This window comes from Phacochoerus africanus, chromosome 15 (genome assembly GCF_016906955.1).
Source record: "Phacochoerus africanus isolate WHEZ1 chromosome 15, ROS_Pafr_v1, whole genome shotgun sequence".
Taxonomy (NCBI): Eukaryota; Metazoa; Chordata; class Mammalia; order Artiodactyla; family Suidae; genus Phacochoerus; species Phacochoerus africanus.
In genome coordinates, this window is record NC_062558.1 from 25,208,915 (window position 1) to 25,222,075 (window position 13,161).

Sequence of the window (13,161 nt, forward strand, 5' to 3'; positions counted from 1 at the left end):
TCCCGGAGGCGCCCTTTAGGGGCCACTTGGGGGCCAGTCCTCGCTGGGTAAACGGAAAGGAGCAGATCCTCGTGGATGAAAATAAAAATATCCTGGTGGGGGTGAAGGGGAGGTGGGGTTTGCCTGCGCGCGCGTTGGACTCGGAGAGCAACTCCAGAGCGGCGCACGGTGTCGCCTCCCGGCCGACCATGGACTGGCGGGAGGAGGGCGCAGGGCGCCGCCGCTGCTCTCGCCCCTAGCCCGGCATTCCCTCATCCTTCCGCCCGCTCCGGTCCTCTGGGGGCTTGGTGACTGCGTCTTCTTCGCCCAGACGGCGTTGGGGAGCGGGGGATCTTCGCTCCGGGTCTCCGCGATGTGCACGTCTGAGATGGGGACGCTGTGGCACCATTGGTCCCCCGTTCTCATCAGCCTGGCCGCCCTCTTCTCCAAAGGTAAGGGGATGCCGCCGCCACCTCGGGCCCCGAGACGAACTTTGCTGGGAGTGAGCGTGTGGGAGGGTGCGCATGTGTATGGGGGTGGCGGGGAGAGAGGGCGTGGGGTGTGTGTGTGTGTGTTCGTGCTTGTGCACGCGCGCGCGTGCGGCGGCCAAGGTCCTCCGAAGCCCCTTGGCACCACATGCCTCCCCGGAAGACTTGGGTGGGAGGCCCTGGATGAGACCGCAAAGGGAAGAAAAATAGCCCGTCCACCCCACAGCGTTTTCAATTCGGGGAAGGCGGTGGAAAATCTTGAAAGGAGAGGTGGGCGCTGGGAGGGCTGAGCAAGAAGTCAGAGGAGGGGATTGAAAGGACTTCCTTGAAAGGTTCTGGAATTGAGACTTGACTTTTCCTGCTGCCACGGACCCGTTAGGAAATGATTCCATAGCACTGTTCTGTATGGAAATGCTGTAGAGTGCATTCCTATGTCACGGAGCCAGGAGAGGTGGTTTTGAGTTTCTCTAAGAGAGGTTTTGGAGGGAGAGGGGGCATCTGTGGCTATTTGCCCGTGGTAGCATCCGTGCAGGTTAGACACTGAGTTTAAACCACACTTGTACCTGAGTTGTCCCAGCAGAGCCCCTGACTTGCAGCTGTGAGGAAAGCAGAGATTCCCCATCTGCTTGCCTTGCCTTCTGTCACCATTCCTGTCTGTCATTGGAACAGCAAGTTTGCAAGCTCAGGACACGAATTCCTTGAAGGGAGATGATTGGATTCACACAGGAGATGGTTGGAAGGACCAGCAGTTCTTTCTTCTTACTGAGCAGGACTCTATATTTGTGTATGGTTCCTCCCACCCGCCACCCCAGCCTCTTACCTTCAGAGAAATAGATGAGGAGAGAAGTGGAGCATCTTAATCAGCTCTAGCATGGGGCCCTGATCCCTGTAAACATTTTTTTCTGAGAAGCTTTTCGAGATGAAATCTCTCTTAGAAACTTCAAAGCCAATTATCATGCACAGAGCCTTTTAATTACAGGAATTTTCTGTTCTCTGAGCTCATCATGGAGGTTACACTGCTTTAGATCTGACAATAGTTCACTCGCCGGGTTTTTGTGCTGGAGAGTGATTTAGAAAGGGGGGGGGGGAACCTGTGCCCACCCTTCTTGGCTGTCTTTTCAAGTGCGGACGTCATGGGCTCACAGCTCCTCATTATGAGTTAGAACAGTTCTGAGGACCGGAGCCTCGGGGGGGTTTATGTTGTGCTTGAGAGAGACGGAAGAAAAGGTTGACGAATTCAGTGAATCCAACCCAGCAGACGTGAGGTTACAAACCCCCCCCCCCCGAAATCCACAGCAGCAACAACAGCCCCGCAGACTTGCCTATTGCTACGAGGCGTGCTTTTTTATTGGTTGTCACTTGGTTTGTTCGTCGGAATAGGCTACTCTGTTTTTATGCTGCCATAACAAGTTTTATTAAGAAAGGTACAGAATAGCATTGTAAATGTGACCTAACTGGTGTGTTTTCTCCGTTAAGGTACATAGTTCCCTTAACTGATTTCTCTGTTAGACTGAGAGGTGCTGCAGAGAACTGCATTTCCCCTGATACTTGTGAACTTTTTCAAGTAGAAGCACTGAAAATGTCCTTAAAATGAGGAACGCAGATGTGGAGGTCTCAGCTTGTAGAAGGATGCTATAAGTCCAACCTCTGACATATTTTGAGCTTAACACCCCTAAAACCATCAGGTTGTGTACAGTGTCATGGTGCAGATGTAATTTCTAAATGCAGGGACCTTTTAGTGCTTTTTCCAGTGTGTTCAAATCACTTTCCCCTCTCGGAGCCTCCAGCCAAAGTTCTAAACCAGCTTGAAATCCAAGTTGGATTGTATTTCAGAAGATTTTAACTGGAAGCAAACATGCATAGATACACATGCTCTAAAGTGCCTAATTTATCTGGGTCTGATGGAAACATGGAGATTATTACCAAATATTAACTATATGCTTCAGCATATTATTGTTTTTACTGTACTGCCTTAGTTCTTTCTACCTATGAAGCTTCGAGTGAACAGATGTGCCCATTTTTTAAAAATAAATTTTATTAAAGTTGGTTTCCGAAGTTGTGTCAGTTTCAGTTGTAGCGCAACGTGCTGTTTATATACATATAATCCATTCCTTTTCAGATTATTTTCCCATACAGGCCACCACACAGGACTGAGTAAAATACCCTTTGCTGTACACATTTGGAAACCAAGTTCATGTCTTTGAACCTCACCTCTGTTTACATTTTATGAGCAGGAAGTGATTGGTCATAGAGCAACTTGATGCAGATCTTGGAAAAATCAAATCAAAATAAAATATTACTGCTTGCACTTCAATCCCTTGGAGCCTGGAAACTTTACGATGAAACAGAAAATTTTACTGGCACTGTTGTCAGGTGGTCCCCAAAACCCTTCCTGGTGAATGGCCTCATATCAAGTTGTCTGTGAGCTTGTGTCTTCTGTTTTTGGGTCTAGGCTTCCTTAGGGATGCAGCTTACAGCTGTGCCGGCTTGCAGATGTATTTTATACATTGCTGTTCACTTCATGGGAGGAGGCAGGAGCCAGGAAAGTGTGTGTTGGGGGGTGGGGAGCGAAGACCAATTAAGGATGAGACTGGAGATGCACACACAGAGTCAGGCAGGTTTCAGTCCTAAATCAGGAAGGCTGCCTCATTCAGGCTGCTTGTCCTGACCCTTCCCTGCATCCCCCGGTTGTGTTCTCTTGCAAATGCTTTTTGAGAAGCAGACACTCACAGAGGCTTGGGATCCTGCAAGAGGAGCCGCTGGCTGCAGTGATGGGGCTCTCCGGGCTATGCCAGCCACGTGTTCTGCCTGCGTCCAGCAGAGTCCAGCCAGCTTCCTGGGGCACAGCTTTGCGAGGGCACCTTCCTGCAAAGTGTTTCCACCTTGATTAGCCTTCCTCTTAGATCAGAGGTGAAGCATCTGAAGGGTGTAGCACCACCTCTAATTTAGGAAATATCCGTCTGTAGCTCTGGACCGCAGGTGCTTCAGTTTATAGTGACAGCTTATCCAGGTTTTCAGGGGAGGAAGGAATATTCAGGAGAGAGCACATTGGTATGGGGTGTGGGGTGTGTGTGTGTGTGTGTGTGTGTTTGAGAGACAGAGAGATGAGACTTTATTGCTTAGATTTAAACACTATCAAAAGAAAAGGCTACGGACTGGGGAGACCATGAAATTTACTTTTTTTCTGAATTCAAGAGTTAAGTACTAAATATGCTTTTATAAAAAAAAAATACCTCTATGCATAGAAAGTTAGAATTCCAAGTATCAAGATCCGTTTAATTTAGTTCAATTCTGAAAGCCAAGAGAAAATGGAAAACAAAACAAAAACTCCAAGAATACCCTACTGCAGAAGCTTATACTGCCCTATATTTTAAATTCATGTATCATTTATCTATTCACCCATTTCTTCAACCAATCATCATCCATCCATGTACTCTTCCATCCATCCATCCTTTATCCATGTATCCATGTATCCATCCACCCACCCACCCATCCATCCACTCACCCATCCATCCATCCATCCATCCATCCATCTGTTCATGCATAAATCCATAAAATGTGTTCATTCAACAAATATCGAAGGCCACAGGCTTCAGTGAGCCTGAAACTCTGCAGGAATTACTATTTGCCGGTGTTCTCAGAACACAGGGTTAAGGAAGGTACTAAAGTGTTCTTAGATCCAGGATGGTTTATCTACTGCTAGTCATTCTTCTGGTGCGTAAAGTGCAAAAATCATCCGTGGTTTTAAGCCCTGAGCTCAAAACCCCCAGTTCTGGGTTCAGTTCCCGCTTCCTTTTCCTCCTCTGGTTTTCTCCATCCCCTCCCCTTCCTTATTGTGTCACAGTAACTGCCTTTTGACCACCAACCATATACCCTCCTCCATGCTGGTCATAGGGATTGCAGTAGTGAGAAAATCCCACAGAGATATGGTTACCACACTCCCAGAACTAGCAGTTTATAGAGGAGATAGAGAAAGATATTAATTACATAAAATGTAATTGTATATTATATAAAGGAATTGTGAAGTTCAACTGTATGCCCTAGAGGGATGGAGTGAGCATCTCGAAGTGCAGGTATGTCAGCATTTGACTTAGAGCATCTGAGTGATGGGGTGGTATTAACAGGTAGGGGATGTCCCTGAGAGGGAGGGTGCATGCACACACGCGCGTGTGCACACGTGCCCAGAGAGCACTGGAACTTGTGGTTCTGCACAAAGGGACAGAATAGTGAGTGACCACACTGAATCGGGGACAGGCAGTGGTCAGGTGGGCTGTGGAGCTACCCATGGCATGTCCTGGTTTGCCTGCATCAGCCCGTCACCTACGTTGTCCTGGTGAGGATAGTAAGAGCGTCTCTTTCCCCCTCAAAATTGTCCCAGCAAATGATGAATTCTGCAGCCGCCCTTTCCTCTGCCCTGTTGAGGAGAAGAGGAAGGACAGGGATGGATTTTAATCAGAGGGTCTATAAATTTCCTCTGGCTGCCTTATCACATGCCATGGAAACTTAAAACAACAGAACTTCATTCTCACACAGTTCCAGCTCTGGAGGCTAGAAGTCCAAAGTCACTGTCTCGGGGCCTCAATCAAGGTGTTGGCAGGAGAGTTGTGGCACGTTCTGGAGCTTCTGGTGATGGGCTGCGGGCCTTACCTTAGAACAATATCGCTGCAATCATCCTCTTGTTTTTCTTTTTCTTTTCTCTCTCTCTCTCTTTTTTTTTTTTGTCTTTTCAGGGCCTCACCTGCGGCATATGGAGGTTCCCAGGCTAAGGTCCAGTCGGAGCTGTAGCCGCTGACCTACACCTATACCACGGCCACAGCAATGCGGGATCCGAGCTGCATCTGCAACCTACACCACAGCTCATGGTAACACCAGATCGTTAACCCCCTGAGTGAGGCCAGGGATCAAACCTGTGCCCTCGTGGTTACTAGTTGGATTTGTTTCCACTGCACTGCAAAGGGAACTCCTTCTCTGTTAAAATTTAAGTACCTCTAGAGACAACATCTGTATGTTTTTCTATCCATCTTTGGTTTCTCTCCAATATTTAGTATAGTATGTGGACATTGCAAGGGCCGCATACATGTTTAAGTATCCTTAAGAGTGTAGACTATTGCTAAAAGAAATTTTGTGCAACACTAAAATGGTTTAATGCTGTCCCCCCCACCCCCACCCTCCCGCTCCCATTCAAAGTGCTGCCAGAAATACTTTGGTTGACAATAATAACATCAGATTTTAAAGTCGCTACACACTAGGCATTGCGTGAATGACTGATGGAAATGATTTTTGTGCATTTGCAGATAAGCCCACCGGGGTCGGTTTTGCTATTTACTCCATGTTACAGATGCAGAAATTGAGACTCAGAGAAGTGAAGAAACTTGTCCAAGATCTTACAACTAAGAAGTGGCGGAACTGGAATTCTGAGACTGTTAGCCATTTTACAGTCTGCTCTTGATTATATATAGTAACTACAAACAAACCCATGTGTCAGGCAAAAATTATACATGGTGACATTTGGCTGAGAGGTCAGGGTGGAGAGCTGTGAGCCTTGGATGTGGTTGATGCTCAGTATTTTGTTAGATGAATGGATACAGGGACGTCCTGTTCTCTAATGTTTTCCACCCTCATTTTCCATCAATGTCCATCAATGGACAATGATATGGAAAAGGGACTAAAATGTAGATTTTAATCCCAAGACAGTGCAGAGGTGGAGGAGGTGGTCTGAGGATGGAAAGTGGGTATGGTTGCTGCCAAAGCCAGGATGCTTAAGATTCTGTAATTGTGCTCCCTGGGCCGCGACTCCAGATCCCTGGATCCTTCTGCTTCACTAACACGCAGGCATCCTGGGTGAGGGGCAGCCTGCGGTGGCCTTGGTTCCCCCAGGATTGAGAGTTGGGGTGGATCTTTACTGAAATTGTAAAGAACTAGGAAGAAGCAGATAGATTGAAGGCAGACGGTATTTTCCCTGTTTCTGAAAGGAGAATGTTAGGTTCTGTCAATCTAGGGATAGATGAGTTTGACTTTTGATGCCAGACAAGAATGAATGACTTAGAGTTCCCCTTGTGGCTCATTGTAACCAACCTGACTATTATCCATGAGGACTCAGGTTCTATTCCTGGCCTCACTCAGTGGTTAAGGGTCCGGCATTGCAGTGAGCTGTGGTGTAGGTCGTAGAGGAGGCCCCCATTTGGCGTTGCTGTGTCTGTCATGCGGGCCGGCAACTACAGCTCCGATTTGAACCCTAGCCTAGGAACTTCCCTGTGTCCCAGGTGCGGTCCTAAAAAAACAGAAAAAGAAAAAGAATGAATCACTTGTGGAGAGAATATTGTGGGGCCCCCAGCAAACAGGAGCAGTGATCACAGGAAACCAGCATGGATTTGCTGTGAGATGACACCAAAGACTCAGGAAAGTTCTTTATTACTTTTGTCACTTATTCTTAAAAATCTGCTTTAAAAAGTATCTAGAAAAAGAGTTCCCTGGTGGCACAGTGGGTTTAGGATCTGGCATTGTCTCTGTTGTGTCTTGGGTTACCACTGTGGTGCAGGTCCTATCTCTGGCCCCAAAACTTATGTATGCCATGGGTGCGGCCAAAAGAACAATCCAGAAAGACTTTAGAGGAGCACTGAACAGCCTGAAGCTGGGGTCTTTTTTTTTTTTTTTGGTCTTTTTAGGGCCCCATCTGCTGCATATTGATGTTCCTATGCCAGAAGTTGAATCTGAGATGCATCTTCGATCTATACCACTGCTTATGGCAACACTGGATCCTTAACCCACTGAGTAAAGCCAGGGATCGAACCCGATTCCTCACAGAGGCTATGTCGGTTTCTTAATCCACTGATCCACAAAGGGAACTCCTAGATTCCTGACTTGATTTCGAGAGCAAAAGATTTGGAAAAACCTATGCTCCCAGGCATATGCTTTCGTGGCCTCTTTCTCTTCTTTTTCAAATCAGTAACTGTTGAAAGAGGAGCCATTGAGGGAGAGAGGAAGCAAATATAGAGATGAGCTCAGATGACAGTGTTTGGAGATGCTCTGTGTCTCTCCATCCCTAAGATGGATTAGAGGGATATAAGATAGATTTCCCCAGTATATTTGGAGATTCATAGATGAAGGGAAACTGCTGTAAATTGCTGGAGGGAGAAGCAGAAGAAATGCGTGCATGTGCTGAGTGGGCAGTGAGCTCTAGCCAGGTGCTGGGAATGGCAGAGTGTTTTCCTGGTCAGCTGAGGGAGCTGGTGCAGACATGGCAGAGGAAGCCCAATCAACCTGAGGAGGCCTTGAGGTTAAGTCCATGGAGGCATCTTTGTGGTCTGCATGGACTGAGCTCAGGAGACTGGATGCTATTTGGACCAAAGTCTGGAGTTGGAGTGAACCCTTCTGGCTGTTCTGGGCACTTTGAACCTTTCAGAACTTACATGCGATCCCTAATTGGAGGTGGAAGTGATAATTCGAGGTGGAAGGCCATGATACTAGAGCCATTGTTAGGCTACTGGGTGAAATGGGGAATCCAAAGAGAAATGAAATCCCATCCCATAAAAAGAAAGATACCTGCTTTTCTTGCTCTCCAGAGGTGGGGACCGAGTTTGCGTTCGCTCCAGAATGCTTGTCAAGACGTTGGACGAACATGTCCTGGTGGCACTGAGCTTTGGTGGATCGTAGGTGTCAGATGGTGGCAGGTAGCTAATGTCAACCTGGAGCATAATCGGAGGGTTCCCTTGTCCCAGGACTCCATCCCAGCCCTTCCCAAATGGACCTTTCTATCAGAGGCTGGATGTGATAGCAATGGGATGCCTATTCCTGAGAGTAGCCTGAGAATGGCAGATACACACACAGATGGTGAGGATGCTATGTGGCAGCCTTGCATTGGGAAAGATCAGAGGTTAGAACAGTCTAACACAGGAGATAAATGGGTACATGCATCCCACTGAACGTGGGGCCGTAGATGCCAGCAGGGGAAGCACAGCAGACAGGAGCTGGAGAGTGGCAGGTGCAAAGACAAAGTGGAGAGACACCTTGAAGACTTTATCTATTAAAACAGTCGCTTCTCCAAGCTCCTTTTCTAAGAAATGCTTCCTAGACCTTAGTACCAGGAAAAAAAAAAAAAAAAAAGCTGTGTTTATACCGGGAAATCGTTTACACTTTATCCTATGAACACCATGAATTTTCTAAGTGAATTTCGAAGTGTTTGTCTTTGCTTCAACTCCTCGGAGTCTCAGAGCCAGATTTGCTATTTATAAGTCTAGGAACTTAAGAGACACATCTTGTGACTCAGCTTCATCCTTGGCTTTATTTTATTTTCCTTATTCTGTCTCTCTTGTCTGCCTCCTTGCCTTCTTATTCTAGCCCAATATGTTTCTTTTTTGTAAGCTACTTCAAAGTAATCCTGACATGAGGGAGAGGTAAAAAATAAATAAATAAATAACTTCACTACCCAAAGATGACTGCCTCACATTTTGATGTTTTTTGTCCTCGTTGTTTTTCTATGAATTTTTAAAACAGTTGTGTTCACACTGTCTCTTGGACACATAATTGGTTTCGGACTTTTTTTGAGTTCATGTGTTTATATAAGCATTTCCTCATGTTTTAAAAATGCATCACAAATATATTTTTAATGTCTGTGCCATAGCTTTAAATTTTCATCTCTTGCCGGACAATTACATAATTTATAGTTTTCTGCCATTGTGAGGAAATTATTGTCTCTGTGCACAATTTTTGCTTTGTGTGACTTTCTTTGAGTCACTGTCATTTAACTACTGGGCCAAAGAGTCTGGCTAGAGTTTTGCTGCCAAGTTCTTTTCCAAAGGGGCTGCACCATTTGCTACAGGTATTAGCGATGCATGAAAGCATCTATTTCTTTAAACCCTGATGCTCGTAGCGATGGCAGTGTCAGTGCTGCCTGCTCCGCCCAACAACCTTGCTGAGCACCTTGCTGTCTCTGGAAAGTATTCAAAACACGTGGAGGATGTGGCTTCTAAGGCCCCGAAGCTGTTTTCCTGCAAGTGTGGTCCTATGCCCCGGGATGATTTGCCTCTTGAAGGCTGAGGAAGCTGGAGTGGATGAGGTCACAAAGCCTGTGGCTGGTGAAGAAGATGCAGAGTTGGTTACAGTGGGTGCTCCCAGGGATGCTTTGTGAAGAGAACCTCAGTCAACAGATAATGTGGAAGTAAACATTAACAGTCTCTGCCTAACGGAAAATGGAAACATACTTGTTCACATAGCTGAAATTCTGGGGGCATTCTGGTATCAGGCAAGGCTTGATCCAGGTGCTCACATGATGCCAAAGGGACGTAGAGTCTACTTGTACCTCTTTAACTGTATTGGTTCTATTCGAAGACACATTGACATTCATTTACATGAGGTGTTTCCTTAGCTCAGAGTTACACCTTTTTACTCTAAATTCAGTAAGTAGAGCATTTTTCGTAAGAGTTCCATCAAAGTTCTGTCTCTTAAAGGCCCATGTAGCTCCATAAGCCTGTCCTGAATCAGCATAGAAGGATAGGTTAGGTGCAGGCTGATTGGCTCAAGTTGAGCTAGTAAGCTTCTTCTTTGGAGCCTGGAGTAGGAAGCCCCTCCCAACCACCTGCTATGAAAATGGGGTGGGGGAAGCAAGTGATGCAGAATAATTTGAAGTACTGGAAAAGGGAGCAATGGATGCTCGATGGTTGACGACATGACCATATTCCAATATTTGATTCTTATGATCATTTTCTTTTCTTTTTTTTAATTTTTTTAGGGTGGCACCTGCAGCATATGGAGATTCCCAGGCTAGGGGTTGAATCGGAGCTGCAGCTGCCGACACCACAGTCACAGCAAAGCCAGATCTGAGCCACATCTGCAACCTACACTGTGTGTAGCTCATGGCAACACCGGATCCTTAACCCACTGAGCAGAGCCAGGGATCAAACCCACATCCTCATGAATACTAGTTGGGTTCTTAACCCGCTGAGCCACAACGGGAACCCTAGGATCATTTTCATCTTAAACCTAATATGAAAAATATTCACATGTTCTCTCATCGTTAACCTTAAATAGAATTTTGTATTCTTGCCCAGACAACAAGTCCCAGGACAGAATTGTCCCCTCTCAGAGAAGTTACTTTATCCTTTGAACGTCTGTTTAGATGTAATGTACGCTTTTGTGTTCCATGATTATAATTTTTCAGAGGCCCTAATTAGATGTAAAAACTATGCACAATGGAAATTACTGTTGTGAATAAATATTTGCATTATGTGCTGTTAAAAGCAAGCATCAAAATACACAATTGCTTGTTTTACAAGCATTCAATATTTTGAAATGTGAGATCAGTGAAACGACGGATAATTCTATTGAAAGGGAGAGAGAACAGCTTAAATAATACTATTTGCATTTGCAGGGGAACCGTGTCAACGAAAGGAGGGAGAACAGTGATTTTGATGTACAGAAATGTAAAGGCAGCTTGCTGTGGAGTCCTGTCTTAGCCCTTTAAGTTCTGCATATCTGGTTCCCATAATGCGAGTGATTGGCTTAATTTCATTAACTAGGGAGTTGAGTTTTGCTTGCACTTTCAGATAAGGGTAACCTTACAACAATGATGGGAATTCCCGTTGTGGCGAAGCAGAAATGAATCTGACCAGGAACCGTGAGGATGCAAGTTCAATCCCTGGCCTCGCTCAGTGGGTTAAGGATCCCTCGTTGCTGCAAGCTCTGGTGTAGCTTGCATACGCGGCTCAGATCTGGCATTGCTGTGGCTGTGGCCTAGGCCGGCAGCTGTAGCTCCCATTGGACCCCTAGCCTGGGAACCTCCATATGCCACTAGTGCGGCCCTAAAAAGCAAAAAAAAAAAAAAAAAAAAAAAAACCCACCAAAAACAGAAAACAAAAACCAACAGAAAAACCCCAAAACAAAACAATGGGGAAGAACAGTTTCCAGGATATTCCGGTTTTACAGATAACCTAATATTTACATTTTGTAAAGGCCAAAAAGCTTGCAGTGCACATTTGGGCCAGAAGTCACTATTTTACTTTCTGAAAGTAGTTTTCCTGGGATTCTTTTGGATGTGCTAAAAAGATTTTTGATAAAGTAAAGGACATCATTACTGTTCTTTTAAGCCTGAAGTTTAAAAATTGGCCTTGTGAATCTGAAGGATGCAAAACAAAGTAATGGGGGAAGTTCCCGTTTTGTTGCTTAGCAGGTTAAGGACCCAGCATAGTGTCTGTGAGGATGTGGGTTCAATCCCTGGCTTCACTCAGTGAGTTAAAGATCCATTGTTGCCCCAAGCTGTGGTATAGGTCACAGACCTGGCTTGGATCCCACATTGCTGTGGCTGTGGTACAGGACAGCAGCTGCAACTCTGATGCAACCCCTACCTGGGAACTGTGAATTGTGAATTGGAAAAGGGGGGAAAAAAAAAAACAATAGGGTGTAATATGCCTTCAGTTTATAAGGGAGAAGAAATGATTTTTATTTATTTATTTATTTATTTATTTTTGGTCTTTTCAGGGCTACACTTATAGGACATAGAGGTTCCCAGGCCACAGGTCCAGTCACAGCCACAGCAACGCAGGATCTGAGCCGCGTCTGCTACCTACAGCACAGCTCACGGCAACGCTGGATCCTTAACCCACTGAGCGAGGCCAGGGATCGAACTTGCAACCTCATCGTTCCTAGTCGGATTCGTTAGCCACTGAGCCACGACGGGAACTCTTTTTTTTTTTTTTTTTAAATGCTTTTTAAAAGCCTTCGGGTTTCCTCCTGTGGTTGGATGTCAGCAGTGTAGCTTTTGATTGACAGGTAGTGTCAGGTGGACAACCATGGCCTGCAAATATGTTTTATGTAGGGTCCCAGGTGGATGTGTTGTCAATATTTTGAGATCAGGAGATTTTCATAAAAGTGTGGATTTCCCTGTTTCTGTGGCGAGCGGCCCTGAGATTTCTGCGTGTTAACAATAGGCCTGAGCCGGGCAGCTGCTGCCTCCACCAGACAAGGCAGAGCCAGCGGTCTGCACGGGGTCCATGTTATTACATCTGTCTTTCCCCCTGATAGTTAGATTATCCTTGAGCTTGAACTACTAGAGAACTACTGCTCTGGGCTTGGGTATCTGTCAAAAGTGGGCAAATGAGAGTTACGTGGTGGCTCAGTGGGTTAATGATCTGATATTGTCACTGCAGTGATGCTGGTTACTGCGGTGGTATGAGTTCAGTCCCTGGCCTGGGAACTTCCACATGCCTTGGGTGCAGCCAAAAAAAGAGTGGGGAAATGAACTATGGGCAGGAATCCCTGTTTTGCTTGAATCTGCACAGGTTCACTAATTTATATTATTTCTCTGGGTCCTGGTGATGTGTGAGTTGACAACCCTTGCTGGATAATATTGAGCTTTAATTTCCAGAAATTGCTGGATTTTTGTTTATTGCTTTGGTTTTACTTTATTTATTTATTTACTTTTTAGGGCTGTCCCCACGGCATGTGGAAGTTCCCAGGCTAGGGGCCTAATCAGAGCTGCAGCAGTCGGTCTCCGCCACAGCCAAAGCAACAGTGGATCCGGCATCTGTGACCTACACCACAGCTTGCAGCAATGCTGGATCCTTAACCCACTGAGCGAGGCCAGGGATTGAACCCACATCCTCATGGACAGTAGCTAGGGAGCCACAACAGGAACTCCCATGATTGATTTATTTGGAGTAGTGCCCTTGACAGCAGGATATATGAATGCGTGGGGTGGTGG

The 13,161-nt window shown here is 45.9% G+C and overlaps 1 protein-coding gene across 1 annotated transcript in view; it reads left to right on the forward strand.

Moving 5' to 3' along the window:
• The first annotated feature begins 212 nt into the window (after positions 1-212).
• The window catches only part of TMEM132D (transmembrane protein 132D), a 766,214-nt gene continuing 753,265 nt past the window's right edge, over positions 213-13,161 (forward strand). Inside the window, 1 exon segment of the mRNA XM_047760874.1 lies at positions 213-431. Within this exon segment, the coding sequence (XP_047616830.1) occupies positions 353-431 (79 nt within the window). The 5' untranslated portion in view covers positions 213-352.